We start from the raw sequence: 21,158 nt of genomic DNA, 5'->3' as shown, positions 1-21,158 counted from the left end.
TGAATGGATGAAGAAAAATGCGGTATATACACACAATAGATTATTTAGCCTTAAGTAAATTCTGACATATGCTACAACATAGGTGAACCTTGAGTATATTGTGCTGAGTGAAATAAACCAGTCACAAAATAACAAATACTATATGAGGTACCTGCTAGTCAAAATCATATATAGTAGAATGGTAGTTGCCAGCATAGGGGGAGAAGAGGAAATTGGGAGTTACTGTTTAATGAGTATAGAGTTTCAGTTTTACAACATGAAGAGTAAACAGAGCTGAATGGTGATGATGGCTGCACAATATTATGAATGTACTTAATACTAATGAACAATATACTTAAACATGGTTGGGCGCAGCGGCTCATGCCTGTAATCCCAGCACTTTGGGAGGCCAAGGTGGGCAGATTACTTGAGGTCAGGAGTTCGAGACCAGCCTCGCCAACATGGTGAAACCCCATCTCCACTAGAAATAAAAAATTAGCCATGCGTGGTGGTGTGTGCCTGTAATCCCAGCTACTTGGGAGCCTGAGGCAGGAGTATCACTTGAGCCCGGAAGGCAGAAGTTGCAGTGGGCCGAGACTGTGCCACTGTACTCCAGCCTGGGCAACAGAGTAAGACCCATCTCAAAAAAAAAAAAAAAAAGTTAATATGGTAAATTTTCTGTAATGTCTATTTTAACTGCACTTTCCTCCAATAAAAAAAAAAAAAAAAAAAAAAAAATTGGGTGAGTGGGGAAAACCTGGGCTGTACCAGAGCTTGGTGGACAGAGAGGGATGAATCAGTTGAGCACAGAGGATTTTGGTGGCTATGAAACATTCTGTATGGGCCGGGCGCAGTGGCTCACACCTGTAATCCCAGCACTTTGGGAGGCCGAGGCGGGCAGATCATGAGGTCAGGAGATCGAGACCATCCTGTCTAACACAGTGAAACCCCGTCTCCACTAAAAATACAAAAAATTAGCCGGGCGTGGTGGCGGGTGCCTATAGTCTCACCTACTCAGGAGGCTAAGGCACGAGAATCGCTTGAACTTGGGAGGCAGAGCTTGCAGTGATCTGAGATCGTGCCACTGCACTCCAGCCTGGGCGACAGAGAGACACTCCGTCTCAAAAAAAAAAAAAGAAAAAAGAAAAAAGAAAATACTCTGTATGATACTATAATGGTAGATGCATTTATATTTGTCAAACCCCTTAGAATGTATATTACTAAGAATGAACCCTAATGTAAACTATGAACTTTGAATAATTGTGATGTGGTCAATGTTGGTTCAAATGGTTTTAACAAATACACCTATGTGGTGGGGATGCTGACAATGGAGGAAGTTGGGGAGGGGTGGGAAATCTCTGTATTTTCTGCTCAATTTTGCTATGAACCTAAAATTGCTCTAAAAAAGAACCACAAAAAAACCACTGCCAACTGACACGCAAAAATAGATCCAAACTCTGTTTTAATAAATTTTAGCAAAGTTCAAGGGTAACAAACAAAAAAACAAACAAAGAACAACCTTTGGTACACAATCATACAATTACCCGCTTAAAACCATAAGGGCAATGGATCAGTTTTATTTGTCTTAATTACCCAAAGACCTTAAACAGGCCTTAAAAGTGCTTAAATGCTGTTAAGTGTTTAAAAGACCTTAAAGTGCTCAAAATACTTGGAATGAAATGGTGCTTTAATAAAAGTTCACATACCTTTATTCCAGTGTTAGTAGCATCTTTTACAGCTTTTAATAATGTATCATATTTGGGATTAAAAGTGACAGTAAAAGCACAGTCAATAATCCTACCTGAAAGAGAAAATTCCTTTTAATTTTACTTATCAGCTAGTCAATTTATCTACTTTACAGCATTTAATCTATTAATCTTGCTAGTTTAACATAAAAATAGAATGAAGGCTCAAATGAAGGCTGCACTCCAAATACCCACAGATCATTCATAATCAAAGAGACAAAATGTAGAAGTATATAAAGGATTCAGAATAGAAAGAATTACAGGGTTAGTATATATTACTCCAAGACAGCACCAGTTCAGTGCTCACCCTGGCAGTTACACAAACATATAAACAGAAACAAAACAAATACAAGAAAAGACTAGGGAAATGAGAAATAGCAACGCAGGGCAGAGAAAGTATACGGGGCTCTAAATATGGTATTACTTTTCCAAGGTAATGAAACCTTAGGTAAGTATTTATTCTAAGCTTGCTTTCTCACTTGTAAGAAAGATAACAAGGTGCTTACCTAATCGGGTTTTGGAGAGAATTCGAAAAAGCAAACATGTATATAAAGGCTGATAAACTTAAATATTCTGAATAAATGTTATTATTTGAATAAAAGAGGTATGAAACAATGACCTGAAGATAGGATAATGTCTTTCATGCCTTGATACAAAAGGTAATAAACCTTAACTACCCAACAGTTTTCATTTTATTCCACTTAGTAGTATGCTTTCAAGTAAATCTCACAACTGCCTCTCTCTCCTTGTAAGTGCACTAAATTTTTTTTTAATCTGCCTCAACACACCTTTACTAATGAAGGGAGGAAGCAAAAACAAAATTTGGGAGTTCAATATTTATCACTCCATTTAACAGAGACAAAAACTAGCTTTTCAGGAGCAGGCTGGGGTAGGAATTTTCTGCAAGAATTTACCACTTATATGTGTTCCAAAGTCTATTTTACAGATGTCATCATACTGCAATACTGTTGTGTCACCGGCATTGGGAGTATAATGGGCAGCACAATTATTGAGAGAACATCCAGTAGGAAATGCCAAGCCTGCATTTAATCCATTCTCTTTTATTAACTTGCGTGAACAGTCTTCCAACTTTTCACTAAAACAAAAAAGCAAAAGGAACTTGTTTACTTTTACATTCTTACTTTTATATATTAATACCATACAGTTCATCAAGTCCAGAAAGTTTACCAAAAACCTTACTTTCTGAGAATGATCTGAGCACTTTCTGAATATAAATAAATAACAGTTCTCTGATGCTATGAAAATAGCTTATCTTTAGAAGACAAGGAATTTGATTCTGTTAGAAACAGAGAAAACACACTCCACTTTTAATTTACTAGAAAATAAGAGTATAACTTAGACCAATTTAAATGCTGATCTTATTTGTTCATGTTGTATATTTTTTAAATTATAGGAATCAGAGAATTACATGTTATACTAATCATTTATCAAAAGGAAAAACTAGAGAAATAATTACTTGGTTTTGTTACTGTATTATCATCATGTTCTGTGTTTGGGCAATTGCTCCAATACTTTTTTATTTCTTAGTATGAATTATTAGATAGCAAAATAACATTTCCAGACAGAAAATAATCAGTAATGACTGCGCACAAAATAGGGTGGCTGAGGTGCCAATGTGTACTCCTCTTCATGGTTTTCTCATAGTGACACTAAAATAATCTAGAAGACATTTCTATAACCTTTACTTAAAGATTTAGCAAAGTGGTAATGAAAGCCAAACATTATAATTGGAGAGTTTGTACTTATAAACATGTTTTTATCATGTTCTTACAAAAAAATATTCCTTTTACCAGATTTCTATCATTGTCATCCCAGGCTTGATCCAGCTCATTACATATTTTCTAACTTGTCGATGTGCTTCTGCGGCTTCTCGAAAATCATTCCAAATCTCTTCACTTGCCTGATCTAATGCTTTCTTTTCTTCACTTGTAGTTCTCCAAGCAGCTGTTCGCCTTGAGTGGGCATAGCATACTATTAGTCATAAAACAGCAGAACAAGCATAAAAGCTGAGGGAGATACAACTATACTAAGTAATAAGACAGTTCAAATAAAAATACATTACATATTCAGTTTATGTCAACAAAGTTTCTGAAATACAAAAAGAAGTATTGCAACCAACCCAAATGAAACTAAAACCATTTTAAGACTCTAAGGGAGGAAAAAAATCCTCCTGTGAGATTTCATTCAGTCAGAGGAACTAACACCCTGACAACACAAAAAGATAATAAAAGAATCAGAAAAGTCTGAAGAGTCCTAGAATCAGAGTAGGTAGGAGTCATCCTTCCACTTGAGGTCTTATATACTTTAGAGACTTCAAAGGAGCACAACAACAATTTGCATTTAATTTTGCCAACAGGGTAACTAATAACCGAAGAAACTGACTTGGAAATCTGCATATACTTCCTCAAAACACGTATTACATGCGTGTGCTGGGTTTTTCTAATTGTATATATAAAAGGTATTCTTCCTTGAAAGACATGGCTCACATTTTAAAACTGCCAGTGCTAACAAACTTCTTTTTTAAGAGACAAGGGTCTTACTCTGTCACCCACGCAGATGCAGTGATGTGATCATCGCTCACTACATCCTCAAACTCCTAGGTTCTTCCTGCCTCAGCTTCCCAAGCAGCTGGGAGTATACAGGTGCATACCACCACACCCAGCTAATTTTAAAAAACTTTTTATTTAAAGAAATGGGGTTGCTATTTTGTCCAGGCTGATCTCGAACTCCTGCCCTGAAGTGATCCCCCTGCCTGCCTCAGCCTCCTGAGTGGCTCGGATTATAGGCGTGAGTCACCCCATCTGATAGAATTTTTTATTCAGTATCTGGGAATGAGATCCATGACTCCCTGTAAGTAGGAAAAACATGAACTGCTTTAAAACGATATATTTTTTAAAAATCTAAACAACTTTCACACTTTCTTAAATACTGAATATGCAGTTTGCAACTTAGTGATCACCAAGTATAAATTACACAAGTGTAAAAGTGATAACTTCAAGGTACTGCTATTTGCCTCCTCTGCTGTTTTGTAAATAAAATTTTATTGCAACATGTGCCCACTCATTTATGTACTGTCTACAGCTATTTTCATGCTATAATGGCAAAGCTAAGTAACACTCAAGGCCTAAAATATTTACTACATGCCTTTCGAAGAAAAAGTTCACTCAACTCTGCCCTAAACTACAGACCCTGGCCAAGGTGGGAAGATCACTTGAGGCTAGTAGTTTAAGACCAACCTGACTCTGTCTCTACCAAAAAAAAAATTAGCTGGGCATTGGGCTTATCCCTGTAATCCCAGCTGCTCAGGAGTCTGAGGCAGGAGGATCACTTGAGCCCAGAAGTTCAAGGACACAGTGAGCTATGATTGCACCACTATACCCCAGCCTGGACAACAGACCAAGACCCTGTCTTTAAAAACATAAAATAAAAAATAAAAATAAATAATAAAGAAAAAAGAAACGGAATTAAAGAAATTCTTTTGCTCAAAGTCTCGAGTTCAAATAGAAAGTTATTAACAATACAAGAAACCTAGTGTCAGGGTCTATAATTCCAGACTCCCCAAAAATTCCTTCTAAGTGGACTAAAAAATTTTTTTTAAATCTGCCTCACACCTTTACTAAGAATATTATTTTCCTACATTTGATCTTATTTTGTTCAGTCAATTAAACAAAAGTATAGCAATTAAAGCCAGGCACAGTGACTTACTCCTGTAATACCAACAGTTTGGGAGGCCAAAGTGGGAGGATTGCTTGAGGACAACAGTTCGAGACAATCGAGGGTGACACAGTGAGACCCTGTCTCTACCAAAATATATACATACACACATATATATACACATATGTGTGTGTGTGTGTATACACATATACACATAAACACACACACACACACAATAGGCCAGGTGCAGTGGCTCATGCCTAAAATCCCAGCCGTTTGGTAGGCTGAGGCAGGAGGACTGTTTGAGCCCAGAAGTTCAAGGCCAGCCTGAGCAACATAGCAAGACTCCATTTCTACAAAAAGAAAAAACAATTTTAGCCAGGCGAGGTGGTACATGCCTGTAATTCCAGTTACTTGGGAGATGGGGTGGGAGGATCACTTGAGCCCCAGAGGTCAAGGCTGTACTGAGCTATGATCTCACCACTGCACTCCAGCCTGGGTGACAGAATGAGACCCTATCTCAAAAAACAGTAATGGCCGGGCGTGGTCGTTCACACCTGTATCCTAGCACTTTGGGAGGCCAAGGGGGGCAGACTGCATGAGCTCAAGAGTTCGAGACCAGTCTGGGCAACAAAGCAAAACCCTGTTTCTACTAAAAATACAAAAAGTTACCCAGGCATGACAGTGCACGCCTGTAGTCCCAGCCACTCGGGAGGCTCAGGCACAAGAACTGTTTGAACCTGGGAGGCAGAGGTTGCAGTGAGCCAAGACTGCACCACTGCACTCCGGCCTGGGCGACAGAATGAGGCCCTGTCTCAAAAAAATAATAGTAACAATTAAAATGTATGCGTATATCACATAAAGTCCTTCCTTTAAAAACTGGTACTTAAAGGGTAAGAAATAAAGCACATTTTAACTCTGACTACAAGAAGGAACTATAGTTGATTCCCAGTTGATAGAGAAAATTCTTACAGAATAATATCACCTAATAAATGTAGAAGGAATGAAAGAATTAAAAATCCACCATTTTGCCGTTACCAATGAAATAACCCATAAAAGCAAGGATCATCAATGGATATTAAAAGAATTAAGTGAAAAGTTGTTACGAAAAGGATATTCCTTTCTTCTCAAGTTTGCATAAACTAAATAGGAAGAAAAGGAAGGAAGATAGATACTCCAAATGATACCAAAGTAGCCCCACAGATTACTTGGAAACTGCAAAAAGCAAAAAGTACCTTTAAAGGGGAAAAAAAAAAAAAGAGTTGGCCGTCACATTAATCAAGAGGTAAAACACAATAAAACAGTAGGATAGCCTGACATTACATCTAATATAGCAGAATATGGTACAATGTGAAGATCATAATCACTTATTTTATACCTCTGTCAAAAATGTTTAACCTAAATTTAATCTAAGCCCATTAACACCTAATTCCAGTTTACAGAAAACACAGAAATAGAGAAAAAAGTTCAACATCCCACAAGGAAACAATCGGAGAAATCCCACAACATGAGACGTTCTACAACTGCCTGATTGCTTCAAAGGGATGGGGCACTGAAGAGAAAAGAGAAAAAGGTGAGGCCTCTAACCATATGCAATGAGAACCTCAAGTGGATCCTGGTTTTAGAAAGTAAACAAACATTACTATAACTATTAAAAATTTGTTTCAAAACTACTTGGGAGGGTAAGATGGGAGGATAACTTGAGCCTAGAAATTGTAAACCAGCCTGGACAATACAGCAACACTCCATCTCAAAAAAAAAAAAAAAAAAAAAAAAAAGGTTTCAAGCTATGTGTGAGAAGAGTTCACAACAGTCGTGTGGATACACTCAAAACAACTACCCACAAGTTAATAATTACAAGAGGAAAAAATTAGTAACAATACACTTGAGAAACTGGCTAATACTTTAAACAAACGGTAAAAATCAAACATCACCAATAAGGAACAAATTGACATTGTATGTCTCTAGATATAACACCCTGAAAAGGATACTGTATGTACATTACCTAGTATTACAGCCAAAAATGCAGTCTGATCTCAAATGGCCCAGAAAAAAAAATACTATGCCGGGTGTGGTGGCACACGCCTGTAATCCCAACACTTTGGAAGGCCAATGCAGGAGGATTGCTTGAGCCCAGAAGTTCCAGGCTACAGTGGGCTATGATCACACCACTGTATTCCAGTTTGGCTGACAGAGTGAGACCTTGTCTCAAAACAAAACAAAAAAAGAAAAAAAACTATATATATACAGACTCACCAGTTTAGCATTTTTCACATTTGCCTTATATCTGTCTTCCAAGGAGAAAATGGAATGTTATTTGTATATGGCAATATGCATACTTGTTATATTTCACTGAGATAGAGAAGAATAAAACAATGTGGCAAAACAAAGGAAATCTAGGTGAAAGGTATCTGGGAATTCTTTGTACTATGCTTGTAGCTTTTCTGGAAGTATAAAATTATTTCAAAATAAGAAGTTTTTTGAGTTTTTTTCTGAGAGAGTTTCACTCTTGTTGCCCAGGCTGGAGTACAATGGTGTGATCTCAGCACACCACAACCTCCTCCTCCTCCCAGGTTCAACAGATTCTCCTGCCTCAGCCTTCCAATTAGCTGGCATTACAGGCATGCACCACCACGCCCAATTAATTTTGTACAAAATAAGAAGTTTTTGAAAATACACTTAACCTAGAGTAGTTTCAAAGGTGAGTTATTTGTGATAATTCATTCACTTTCCAATAAAAGTTTATTAATAAAATAATGAAGGAAAGATACAAACTATATCAAATCTGTAAGAATACTGAATCTGATCTATTTGCAAATAGTCAAAACTGGTTATATGAATGTAAAAAGTATTGAGTTTTATTAAAAAGCAAACACACCATACTATCTTATACCTATTCTGTATTTCTCCAGGATAACATACAATACTGCAGTATTTAAGACAATTACTTTGAAAAGTATTGTAACATGTAATTAATATCTTCCCTTATTATTTCAAAAACAGAAGTTATTCTTATTTAACTTCAATAGAAGCTGAGAGTAAGGGCCGGGCGCGGTGGCTCAAGCCTGTAATCCCAGCACTTTGGGAGGCCGAGACGAGCAGATCACGAGGTCAGGAGATCGAGACCATCCTGGTTAACACAGTGAAACCCCGTCTCTACTAAAAAATACAAAAAACTAGCCGGCCGAGGTGGCGGACGCCTGTAGTCCCAGCTACTCGGGAGGTGGAGGCAGGAGAATGGCGTGAACCCCGGAGGCGGAGCTTGCAGTGAGCTGAGATCCGGCCACTGCACTCCAGCCTGGGTGACAGCGCGAGACTCCGTCTCAAAAAAAAAAAAAAAAAAGAAGCTGAGAGTAAGGAAAAGGAAGTTTTTGAGGTTTACAAAAATCTCATTTTTTTATGTATTAAATACCACTTCAAATGTTCCACAATATTCACATTGTTAAAAGTATTAACAATCTGTTAACAAGTATAAGAAATCAATGGCTTTCCTCCACTCTAGAGAAACAGAAATGGGATTAAAATATTTAATTCACATCACTAACAAAAACCATAAAACACTTAAGAATAAATTTAAAAAGGGCTAGAACCTACCTGGAAAAAAAAATTGAATTAAGTGAAAAATAGTATCAAAAACATTCCATGACATTGGATAAGACAAGGTGATAAAACTGTCAATTTTCAGAAACTAATACATAAATATAAATGCAATTCTGATGAGAATTCTAACAAGGACATTTGTGTGTGTGTGTGTGTGTGTGTGTGTGTAAGACTACATGACTGAGAGTGGCTAGGTATTAAAAAGAATTGTTTGGGATATCAAATTAAAATGGTGTTAGCATAAGAAACAGATCAGTGGAGCAGAGTAAATAATCCAGAAACTGATTCCATTACATACATGGGAATACAGCATGTGACAAAGGCAGTCATTCAATTCAGTAGGAGGGATTATTTAATAAACAATAAACTGACTCTGCACTGGAAAGAAAAATAAAATTAGTGTTCCCAACCTTACACAAAAAATTACAGATTAAAGATGTCATAAAACACAAAATAGGTGTTCAAGAAAATCTAAGAGACTACTGGGAACTCGGAAGTATTAAACATGGACATATAATGCATTTAAACATTTAAAACTTCTGGAAGAGCAAAAGATATCATAAACAAAGCCAACGATCAAAAGATGCACGAAATCACTAGTAGTATAAGAACTGGAAATTATTAATATATTCTTTGATTAATCAATCTCACTCCTAAAAAATTATTTCAGAATATAACTACCAGTACATGAGAGAGAGAGAAAAATACACTACATATCCAGCTACCTATTTACCTAAGGAGGTTTACTGCAGAATGGTTTATAGTGGCAATATTATTGCAGACAAAAGCAATGGCCATCAGCTAGAGAATGGTGGAATAAAGTGCGGTACACTCACACCATGGAATATTATGAAGCCATTCAAGATAATAATATAACTATTCTAACTGACTTGGAGGAACTTCCAAGGGTTAGCCCTGAATGAGAAAAGATGAAGGAAAGTGTGCCTATGATTCCATTTTTGTAAAACAAACAATGATCAAACATTCCCTTACATAAACAGACAGATGTATACATATATGAGCATAGAAAAAAATATGGAAGGCTACCTGCTAGGTGGTTAACATGGGTCTGGAAGGAAGGAAAAGAAGAGGGAACAAGCAAAAAAAAAAAAAAAAAATTAAGAGATTGTATTTAAAAATAAATGTGATCATATCATGTGTACTATAAGAATTTATTAATGTAAAATTATCTGTATCTGTGACATTTTAAAAATAGGTGCTTTTAAGATAGGGACAACTGATGATTTCAAATTCAAAGAAAAGAAGCCCATGCCATATAATTCCAGAATTTCACAGACTTATTCCCTAAGAACATTCATAACTGGAAATGAGGGAGCAGGTGGTAATGTAACAACAGTATGTTCTTTCTTCTTTTCTTTTTTACGTTTAAAAAAAAATAATGGTGTCTTTATAGGCCAAGAAAACAAGAGCTACAGTAGAAGCTTTCTTAACCAATGACTGCAACCACTGGATTAAACAATACTCTTAATTCCCTCTGTAAAACATACTGATCAATGTCCACGGTATTATAAATACTGTGGGTGACAGGTTATTACTCTAAATAACAGGAACTAGCTTGCTTTATGTTTACTACGCATCTACTCTTCCAAGTGCTACGCGCATGTATCATTCCTCACCATGACCCCGCAGAGTACCCATTTTATGGATGAGGAAATAAAAGCACAGATGTGATAATTACTTGCCAAAGTCACAAAGCTAATAAACATGAGAACTGGGATTCAAATGCAGATAGTTTGGTCCCAGCTTCCATGCTTTCAATATGTCTGCATAATGCCACTTCTGCTAACCATGTGAAATGTATCCTTACAGAACACCTTGAAGAATAAGGTGAATTTGTTCCCAAGACTGTTTAAGTCATCTGTACTTGTTATGGTAATGATGTGATTTAATAATGTTATATTGACTGGGCGCGGTGGCTCACCCCTGTAATCCCAGCACTTAGGGGAGGCCAAGGCAGGCGGATCACCTGAGGTTGGGAGTTCAAGACCAGCCTGACCAACATGGAGGAACTCGGTCTCTACTAAAAATATAACATTAGCCAGGCGAGGCTGGAGCAGGAGAATCGCTTGAACCCAAGAGGCAGACGTTGCAGTGAGCCAAGATCCCAGCACTGCACTCCAGCCTGGGCAACAACAGTGAAACTCCGCCTCAAAAAAATAATAATAATAATATTTAAAAAACTGTTTCCATGAAAACTACGCTGATAAATCTCAATAAGGGTAAGTCATCAAAAAATACTTCTGTCAAATTAAGTGTAGGTAAGAACTATCAAAAGGTTTCAGGGAAAAAAAGTAAAGATATAGTAGACATCAACCCTTGTGTCACTCAGAAACCCCAAATGGAATTGTAGATAACGCATTATGAATACATATGAGGGGGGGAAAGTACTAATCCACATCCAAATTTCAAGAGAGGTGAAAAACAAATTTAAGTTAACCTTTATCTACAAGAATTTTTATTTTGTGATCCTCAGTTTAATACACTTTTTAAATGACCAATAACCTGCTATTGGTCCCAATCATTTTGGGTAAGAGGGCTTCTACTGTATCTTCTTTATGACAAATTTATAAGCATTTATTAAAGTAGTGGAGCAAAGTTCTGAGAAATGTCAAATCTGCTTTATTGCTAAGCTATAACTGTCAAAAATTAAACTGGAAGTGATTTGATGATCCTTACCCATCTTGTGTGGGTGGGTATTCGCATTCTTGTCCTTTGGGAAATACACCATTAGGATACAGGTCACATATTGGAACTGAGGGAGGGTCTGTTTGAACTTTTGCTGTGAGATACAAATAAAGCATTAACTTCTGTAGTTAAAAATAAAATTAAGCACTTATTAGAGTTTTCTCAGTTCCTAATGGTGGTTATATGTTCTGATTTTAAGGAACCTCCTCCTTGCTGTCACAGTTAAAAGCAGAAGATACTTCACGCTGGCCACCTCCTCACTGATTTATTGCTGCTTGGGAAAAAGAAATTTTTAACTCCTCAGAACTCCACTATGTATTTAAACAGTACGTGCCTTGGCAAAACGCACACTTCTAATGTTTTCATCTTCATTCACTATACTAGAGATGGAATAGCATAGAGAGATTGGCTTTCACAAGTACAAACCAAAGTAATAAGAAGTCCTATAGCAATAAAATGAAAATATAAACCTAATATATATTAATAAAATAAGAAAAACTATTATTTCAAGAGTATATTAGGTATAAAAGTTAAGAGCATACATAATCAATTCTGGTTTTCTGAAATCTTGATTTTTGTCCAAGTATTTTATCACTCCAACTTTATCTCATCTACAAATCTGATAAAGATGCCTTTTATGTTGTACATAAATTACATGGTAAGGGACTTAAAAAGATCATTAGAGAAAAAATATACAATTTGTAATCAGAATATCAAAGTTAAAGTCTAGTCTTTACCACTTATTAGCTGTGACTTGAACAAATGGCTAAATAGTACGAATCCTCAGTTTCTTCATCTACAAAATGAACAATCAGATGAAATCCTGGATAACCTTTGAAAATTATAATGTATTACATCCAAGTCATTATATAAAACTATGAATTATCTGTAATAACCTGTACTATAGTTATCATTAACTATCATTTATAATTTTCCCACTCTATAGATGAGGAAAATGAGGGCAGTGAACTGCCCATGATTATACTATTTGGCTTGTTCCAGAAATGATTCAAGAAGTCTACCAGGATATAAAAAATAAACAAATAAGAGACATTCAAAGTAAATTAGTAAAAACCAAAACAAGAACATAAAATAGTACCTGAAATGAGGCCAATATAAAAACCACAAATTTGGCTCTAAGCCCTTTAGTAGCCAACATTAAAAAATATATATATATTATTTGCACAGGCCACAGTGGTTCTGAGATGAAACAGACTGATACTCAGAAAAAAACACAATTATCCTTGATACTAAGCAGAAAAAAAAAAGTACATCATAAAGAAATATAACGAATAGTACATTCAGCAACATCCTCAGAGGAAGCACAACAAAGGTTAATGGCATCATACTTAAACATCTGTCAGAAGAATTCTATCAAGGGCAAATATAAAACAGTCTTCTAACAACACTCCTACCTGCTGGTCTGCCTTCAGAAGGGTGCAATTTTAGAGTATTTGGAGAAATAAGTATCTCTTTTTTTTTTTTTTTTTTAAGAAATAGGTATCTCTTAATTCATTCTCAGGTAATACTATTTCTCATAGCCAAACTTTTAATAATTTTTTTTAATGAAAAGAATCGGACATTACAGCCCCTGGAAGATTCCTGGAATGCAATTACCCTGTGCTCATCAAATACAGACTCATGGGCACTCACAGGCTACAAGAATAGTTGACATCCTCTTCTTAGAGTAGAAGGATCTAGTAATGCTGGATGCCTGAACGCAAAGAAGGCTATCCCACCTCCACCTGGAGACCAGGGGAATCACCATCAAGCCCCCAAAATTCTGATTCATAAAATTTTAGCCTGAAAAATTTTAAAGGAAGGCATAACCAGACATTCAGTGGTCTACAACAGCCCAAATGGCATCCAAGATTAAAACTTACATGTTGTCATTCTCAACCCAACCTTTCTTCCTCAACACTATGAAATCTCCCTTTAGTCTCCCTAATGTATTTTCAGGCCCCGATGATGTTTGGTTGTGGCACTTACAGAAACTCAAAACAAGTAGGATATTTTATACAAATCTGATAGTACAATATAAAAATTATTGTTAATAATAAAGTCTCACCATACGCACACATTTTAAATAATGGGACTCCTCATTAAATACTCATCAAGAATCTCATAATTTAAAAACTGGAAGGTAAATTACAAACAACATTTACCCTATCACCACAGTGGCACCACTTTGGCCATTCTTGACAGAATTTTTCTTTAAATTATACAAGTTTTAAATCACAAAACTTTTAGAAACTCATCCCTAACTTGCAGTAAAATGCAACCAATTCATATTGATATCCCTTAGCTGAGTTAATAGCTAAAGAAAATACAGGATTGTCAAACCAGTTATTTTCTAAATAATTACTAGTTTCACTAAATTCTGCTTCTATTAAGCCTAAGTTTATTTCCCTAACATATCTTAGGACCTTAAGAAACTTCAAACCTACTCTTCAAACCTGTCAGTGAATAACCACTTCTTTTTTTTTTTGAGACAGAGTCTCACTCTGTTGCTCAGGCTGCAGCGCAGTGGCATGATCTCAGCTTACTGCAACCTCCGCCTCTTGGGTTCCAGCGATTCTCCTGCCTCAGCCTCCCGAGTAGCTGGGATTACAGGTGTGAGCCACCGCGCCCGGCCGAATAACTACTTCTAATATATCAATTAACATTAACTTAAGACACTAACGTCCTCTCTTCTTCTTCTTCTTTTTCTTCTTCTTTCCAGTTGCTCCATCTCCATCGCCATCTCCATCTAAGAAAAGACATTTCAAGTATGTGTTCATTTAAACCTCATAAGCAGAAGGGCAAAGAAAGTACAAGAAGACAAGTATTTGTTCTATTCAATAAATGAATAAACATTAGTTTATTTTATCTTGTTTACATTTATTCTTTCACTGAAATAAGACATAGGAAGCAGCTGCCAGGTGTGGTGGCACATGCCTATAGTCCTAGCTGCTAGGGAAGCTGAGGTGGGAGGATCACTTGAGCCCAGGAGTTGGAATCCAGCTTGGGCAACATAGTGAGACTCCATCTCTAAAAAATTTAGAAACAGGAAGCAATAGTTTAGCAAGTGGGAGGTAACGTGATCTAGGACTTACGCGGGTTGAACTATATGAAAATGCCAATACTTGACCATTTTTGACTTACAAAATTGCCATTTCTTTTCTTTTCTTTCTTTTCTTTTCTTTTTTTTTTTTTTTTTTTTTTTTGAGACAGGGTGTAGCTCTGTTGCCCAGGCTGGAGTGCAATGGCACAATCTCAGCTCACTGCAACCTCCGCCTCCCAGGTTTGAGTGATTCTCGTGTCTCAGCCTCCCAAGTATCTGGGATTACAGGTACATGCCACCATGCCTGGCTAGTTTTTTGTATTTTTTTAGTAGAGATGGAGTTTTGCCATGTTGACCAGGCTGGTCTTGAACTCCTGACCTCAAGTGATTCGCCAGCCTTGGCCTCCCAAGTCCTGGGATTATAGGCATGAGTCACCATACCCAGCCTCTAAATCACAATTTCTTATGTTCAATCTTATGAAATTATCAGAAACCTAGCAAGCAGAAGAGAACAGCAGAAATACAAATATTAGATTAGGTACAGGGGTTCACACCTGTAATCCTAGCACTTTGGGAGGCTGAGGTAGGTGGATCACTTGAGCCCAGGAGTTTGAGACCAGTCTGGACAACATGGTGAAACCCTGTCTCTACTAAAGTACAAAAAAATTATCCAGGTGTGGTGGTATGCACCCATAGTCCCAGCTACTTGAAAAGCTGAGATGTGGGAGGATCACCTGAGCCAGGGAAGTCAAGGCTGCAGTGAGCTGAGATCCAGCCACTGCATGCCAGCCTGGGTGACGGGAGGGAAATCTTGTAACCTAACAACAACAAACCCAAAACACAAATATTGCTGACTTACTCATTATGGATTTTTAGATCCAAAAACCTAACAAAAAGCACCAAAAAAAAAACAAAAACAAAAATTATAATATAATTCACATATCATGCACTATAATGTTAACAGTAACCTTCTTCATTCTATTAAGTGTTTGTTGGGTTCTTAAGTGCCAGGCAATAGGGACAGAAAAATAAGATAGTTTCTGTTCTAGAGAAACAGTAGTTTTTTCCAGACTAAAATTGGTTATGTATCTTGAAGTATTTGTTTTAGGTTGTGACTAGTGTATGTAGCACTATACTAGTGTATGTAGCACAACCTAAAACAAACACTTCAAGATACATAACCAATATTAAACACACACTAAAAAAATCTTTCCATCTGTGTGACCTTAGGCAAGTTATTTAGTCTCTCTCTACCCTGGTTTCTTCATCTTTAAAATGGAACAAAAAGGTCCTTCGTGGATACTTCCATCCTTTTGAGGCTAATTACCTTATTTAATGTCCAATGTCTGTATTCAGTACAGAAAAACAGCCACCATTTATAGACCTTTGTGCCAGGACGGCAGAAGAGCCAGGATCTGAATATTAATCTGTACATGTTTATAGTTCCAACCATTATACCATGTTGCAATTTGTGCTTTTACATGTCTTTTCTTCATAGTATCCCAGCATATTCTTCATAAGCAGAGATGGTTGGTTTTTTTTGTTTTTCTGTGACAGGGTCTCCCTCTATTGCCCAAGCTGGAGTGCAGTGGCAGGATCACAGCCCACTGCAGCCTCAATCTCCCAGACTCAGGAAATCCTCCCACCTCAGCCTCCTGAATAGCTGAGACTACAGGCACGCACCACTATACCCGGCTCATGTTTTTTAATCTTTTGCAGAGACAAGGTCTCACTAAGTTGCCCAGACTGGTCTCGAATCGCATTTCAGCCTCCCAAAGTGCTGAGATTACAGGCATGAGCCACCAGGCCCAGCCAGCAGAGGCTGTGTATGTTTATTTGTATTACTACTATGCCCAAATCAATTCATATCTGTTGAATGACAACTGGAAATCCATACTACAAAAAAAAAAAAAAAAAAAAGTCTCAAGCTTTTAAGCTTTGCCTTGCACTATCTAGAAACATTAACTCTAAATGAACCATAGACCTAAACGTACCAGCTAAAAATTTGTAAAACTTCTTGGAGAGAACGCAGAACATCTTTGTGACCTTAGAGACAGCAATGACTTAACTTTTTAGACAGGACACAAAAAGCACTACCCATAAATTTAAAAAACAGAAAATTAAAACTGTCCTATAAGCAATACCATTAACCAGGTGAACAGCCATCCCATAGAAATATCTGTAAAACATATTATCTGATAAAGAACTTGCACCCAGAATATACAATGAACTATTACAATTCAATAGGATGACAAATAACCCAATAAAACATGGACAAAAGACGTGAACAAACACTTTACCAAAGATAAAGGAAAGAGCAAATAAAAACATGAAAAGATGCTCAGTATCATTAGGGAAGTGCAAATTAAAACCACAATGACAAAGCACTACATACCCGTTAACAAAGACTAAAATTTTAAAACAGACACATACCAAGTCCTTACAAGGATACAAACAACCTGAAACTCTCAACCACTGCTGAGAGGAATGCAAAACAGCACAGCCACTTTGGAAACCAGACAGCTTCTTATGAGTTCAAACACATACTTACCATGACAGGCAACCCAGTCCTAATTACCCAAGAGAAATGAAAACATATCTACACATAGACTCATATGCAAATGTTCATAGTAACTTCATTCACAATAGACCAAAACTGTAAACACCCCAAATATTGTTCAATGTAAAAGGGTAAACATATCAGGAATACCACTCAGCAATAAAAACGAATGTGCTATTGATATATGCACAACTCAATGACTGTCAAAAGTACTATGCTATGTAAAACAAGCCAAACACAAAAAACTACATACCAAATAATTCCATTTATAGGATACTCCAGGAAAGTCCAAAACTAGGATCAGAAAACGTATCAGTGATTGCCAAGGGCTAGGTATAGTGCAAGAAAACCAACTACAAGAGACACAACTTTTTTCTGGAGATGGAAATGTTACATGGAAATGGTCTGTATTTTAGGTTGTGGTAGTAGTTACACAACTGCATACTTTGTCAAAACTCGCCAAACTATACACTTAAAAAGGGTGACAAAGTGCTGTTATCACAGCACTTTGGGAGGCTGAGGCGGGTGGATCACTCGAGGCCAGGAGCTCGAGACCTGCCTGGCCAACATGGTGAAACCCTGTCTCTACTAAAAATACAAAAATTAGCCGGGACTGGTGGCGAGCACCTGTAATCCCAGCTACTTGGGAGGCTGAGGCAAGAGAATTGCTGGAACCCAGAAGGCAGAGGTTGCAGTGAGCTGAGATTGTGCTACTGCACTGCAGCCTGGACAACAGAGTGAGACTCTATCTCAAAAATAAAAAAAAAAAAAGTGACTATTATTTTAGGGAAATTATATGTTAATGAGCCGGACTCAAAATGTATTGAATGAATTACCTCCAGCACATTGTCAGATGCCCACAGGGTCAACTTTTTATACCAATACCCCAGTTTCCAATTCAGCACATCTAAAATTAAACTTAGTACCCTCTGCCTGCAAATCTCTCCCCCAATGTCTAACTGGCTCTTTCCCAACTTCACTATTTCAGCCAACAGCACCAACATTCTGCCATCCAAGCTCAAACTCCCAGAGTCCACAGTTGCCTTACTCCTGCTCCCAGAATGCAAGTCTCCAAGTCTTTTGAATTCTGCTTCCACAGTACGGTTCAATGGATCCATCCTCTCCACGCCTATTTATGACTACCAGTTTACATCTTCATTACCATATGCCTGGGCTATTTCTAAGAGGCCTCCAAAATGATCTCCTCCTTGCCTTTCCTACACACTTCCTTCTCCTAAACAACCCTGTATATCAATAAAGCCTAAATTATTATTTCATAACATTCTTTTTTGTTAAGAGACAGGGTCTCACTATGTTACCCAGGTTGGAGTGCCGTGGCCAGTCACAGGTGTTTTCGTAGCACATTGAAGCCCCCATACTCAAAGATCCTCCCATCCCAGCCTCCCAAGTAGCTGGGATTATAGGCACCAGCCACTGTGCTTGGCTCATAACATTTCTTAAAAATCCTCCAAGGTGGCTGGGCGCGGTGGCTCTCGCCTGTAATCCCAGCACTTTGGGAGGCCGAGGTGGGCGGATCACGAGGTCAGGAGACCAAGACCATCCATCCTGGCTAACATGGTGAAACCCCATCTCTACTAAAAATACAAAAAATTAGCCGGGCGTGGTGGCAGGCGCCTGTAGTCCCAGCTACTCGGGAGGCTGAGGCAGGAGAATGGGGTGAACCCGGGAGGCGGAGCTTGCAGTGAGTCGAGATCACGCCACTGCACTCCAGCCTGGGCAACAGAGCAAGACTCCGTCTCAAAAAACAAAACAAAACAAAAAACCTCCAAGGCTCCCTCAGTCAATCACCTCATATGGCAAGCTTGTATTATCACAATGCTTCAAATGCTTTCTTAACATTACCCCAACCCAAAATAGTTTTTTATTTGGTTTTACTCCAGTTTTATTCCTTCCAATGAGCCTTCCTTCAGCATTCAGCCCACAATTATACCACCAAATTTCAATAAATTTTATTACAGGTACCCAAATACCCTCTCACCTCTAGGTTTTGTCTGTCTACCATATCCTTAGTTTTCTTTTTTTCTTATTTTTTGAGACATAGTTTCACTCTTGTTGCCCAGGCTGAAGTGCAATGGCGCAATCTCCACTGGCAGCAACCTCCACCTCCCAGGTTCAAGCGATTCTCCCGCCTCAGCCTCCCGACTAGCTGGGATTACAGGCACCCACCACCACACCCGGCTAATTTTTGTATTTGTAGTAGAGACAGGGTTTCACCATGTTGGTAAGGCTGGTCTTGAATTACTGACCTCAGGTGATCCACCCACCTTGGCCCCCCAAAGTGCTGGGATTACAGGCAAGAGCTAATGCACTTGGTCTCGTTTTCCATTACGAGAAAGACTTTGAAACACTACCTTCCAATTCCCTCAAAGACCTAACAACAGGTAAGTAGTATAGACTGACTCTGATTACTGAAATAACTACAAATACTCCTAAAATCCTCTTTAACACATTGAAGATTTCCAACCTGACAGGCAACTTTGTAGAGATGTAACAGAACAAGATACACTTCAAGATTAGCACTGTGATTTTTTTTGGGGGGGGGGGCGGGGTGGGGGGTGGGGGGTGGTTAGAAATGGGGTATCCCTATGTTGCCCAGGCTTGTCTGGATTACAGGCATAAACCATCACACCCAGCTAGTATTTTTTAACTAGCCTTATAGGCCCAGGAAGCATTATGATATTGTATACATAGTGGGTCTATAGCAACCTATTATATTGCCTTGAATTTACAAAACATTTTCTTGTGAAGAGCTCAAAATAAGTTCATAATCTAAAGCATAAGCCAATGTAGAATGGAGGTTTAAGGAAGAGGAAAAGCTAATAATTCCCTTGAATCTTGGCACTTTTTTCCACCAAATGTTCACTATAAGCTTCTTGAAGGCAGAGAACACATCACTCTAAAGGAAAACAACTACTCTACATTACCCTAACACAATAATTAAAGTACAGCCCCAACTAACGGTTAAAGACCTAACCCCAGGCTGGTGGTGCTTGAGGTGGAGCAGATGTTCTCAGCAGTAGGCAACTACAAATAAAAAGAATGGAAAAGCCCCATTTTTCCTCTGCCAAAAGAGGGTGGAAAAAAGTAAGTTTTCTTAACTGTCTCTTCCTCCACTGTTTTACTGATAACATCAATTAGCAGCTGCTGTCTTAAAAAAAATTTTATTGTACCCAAACACCCACAAGGAGTTAGGGTCAAGGAATTTACAATAAAACTTAGTGCACTCCTATATGATCCTTTGCAAATGAAAACAGGTAATTTTGGTATAGAGAGTAAAAGGAACAGGCTGGACACAGTGGCTTAGGCCTGTAATCCCACCACTTTGGGAGGCCGAGGTGGGCAGATTACTTGAGATCAGGAGTTCGAGACCAACCTGGTTAACATGGTAAAACCCCATTTCTGCTAAAGATACAAAAAAATTAGCTGGGCATGGTGGCAGACATCTGTAATCCCAGCTACTTGGGAGGCTGAGGCAGGTTGAGCCTGGGAGGTTGCAGTGATCTGAGATCACACCACTGCGCTCCAGCCTGTGTGACAGAGCGAGACTAAGTCTCAAAAAGAAAAAAAAAAAAAGAGACAGAGAGAGAGTAAAAGGAACAAACGTGCAGTCAGGCACTAGGTTTGAAATTCTGGCTCTATTCTACGCATAGTAGCTGTGTCACTTTGGGTAAATCATGTAACTACCCCTTCCCTATCTGTAAAATGAGATGGCTGGGTAAAGCCATGAGAGGCTGGGTAAAGTCAAAATAAATAGGAAAAGATAGTTCATTACTAAAAAACAAAATGAATATATAAGCACAAGTAGGTTACTTTGCTTGATTTTGTGAGG

At 37.9% G+C, this 21,158-nt stretch overlaps 1 protein-coding gene and 1 long non-coding RNA gene across 2 annotated transcripts in view; both read right to left on the bottom strand.

The window, feature by feature from the left end:
- METAP2 (methionyl aminopeptidase 2) overlaps positions 1-21,158 on the bottom strand; it is an 817,888-nt gene that overhangs the window by 17,610 nt on the left and 779,120 nt on the right. Inside the window, exons 4-8 of the mRNA XM_050747189.1 lie at positions 14,389-14,454; positions 11,697-11,799; positions 3,536-3,697; positions 2,639-2,820; positions 1,686-1,780 (exon numbers count right to left, since the gene is read on the bottom strand). Of these exons, the coding sequence (XP_050603146.1) occupies positions 1,686-1,780; positions 2,639-2,820; positions 3,536-3,697; positions 11,697-11,799; positions 14,389-14,454 (608 nt within the window). The remainder of the gene's footprint in view (positions 1-1,685; positions 1,781-2,638; positions 2,821-3,535; positions 3,698-11,696; positions 11,800-14,388; positions 14,455-21,158) is intronic.
- LOC126930317 (uncharacterized) overlaps positions 1-21,158 on the bottom strand; it is a 590,715-nt gene that overhangs the window by 542,939 nt on the left and 26,618 nt on the right. The gene's annotated exons all lie outside the window — the stretch shown is intronic.

The sequence above is a fragment of the Macaca thibetana genome, chromosome 11 (genome assembly GCF_024542745.1).
Source record: "Macaca thibetana thibetana isolate TM-01 chromosome 11, ASM2454274v1, whole genome shotgun sequence".
Classification (NCBI taxonomy): domain Eukaryota; kingdom Metazoa; phylum Chordata; class Mammalia; order Primates; family Cercopithecidae; genus Macaca; species Macaca thibetana.
Note: the sequence above shows the minus strand (reverse complement) of the source record. Positions and strands in the feature narration are given on the sequence as shown.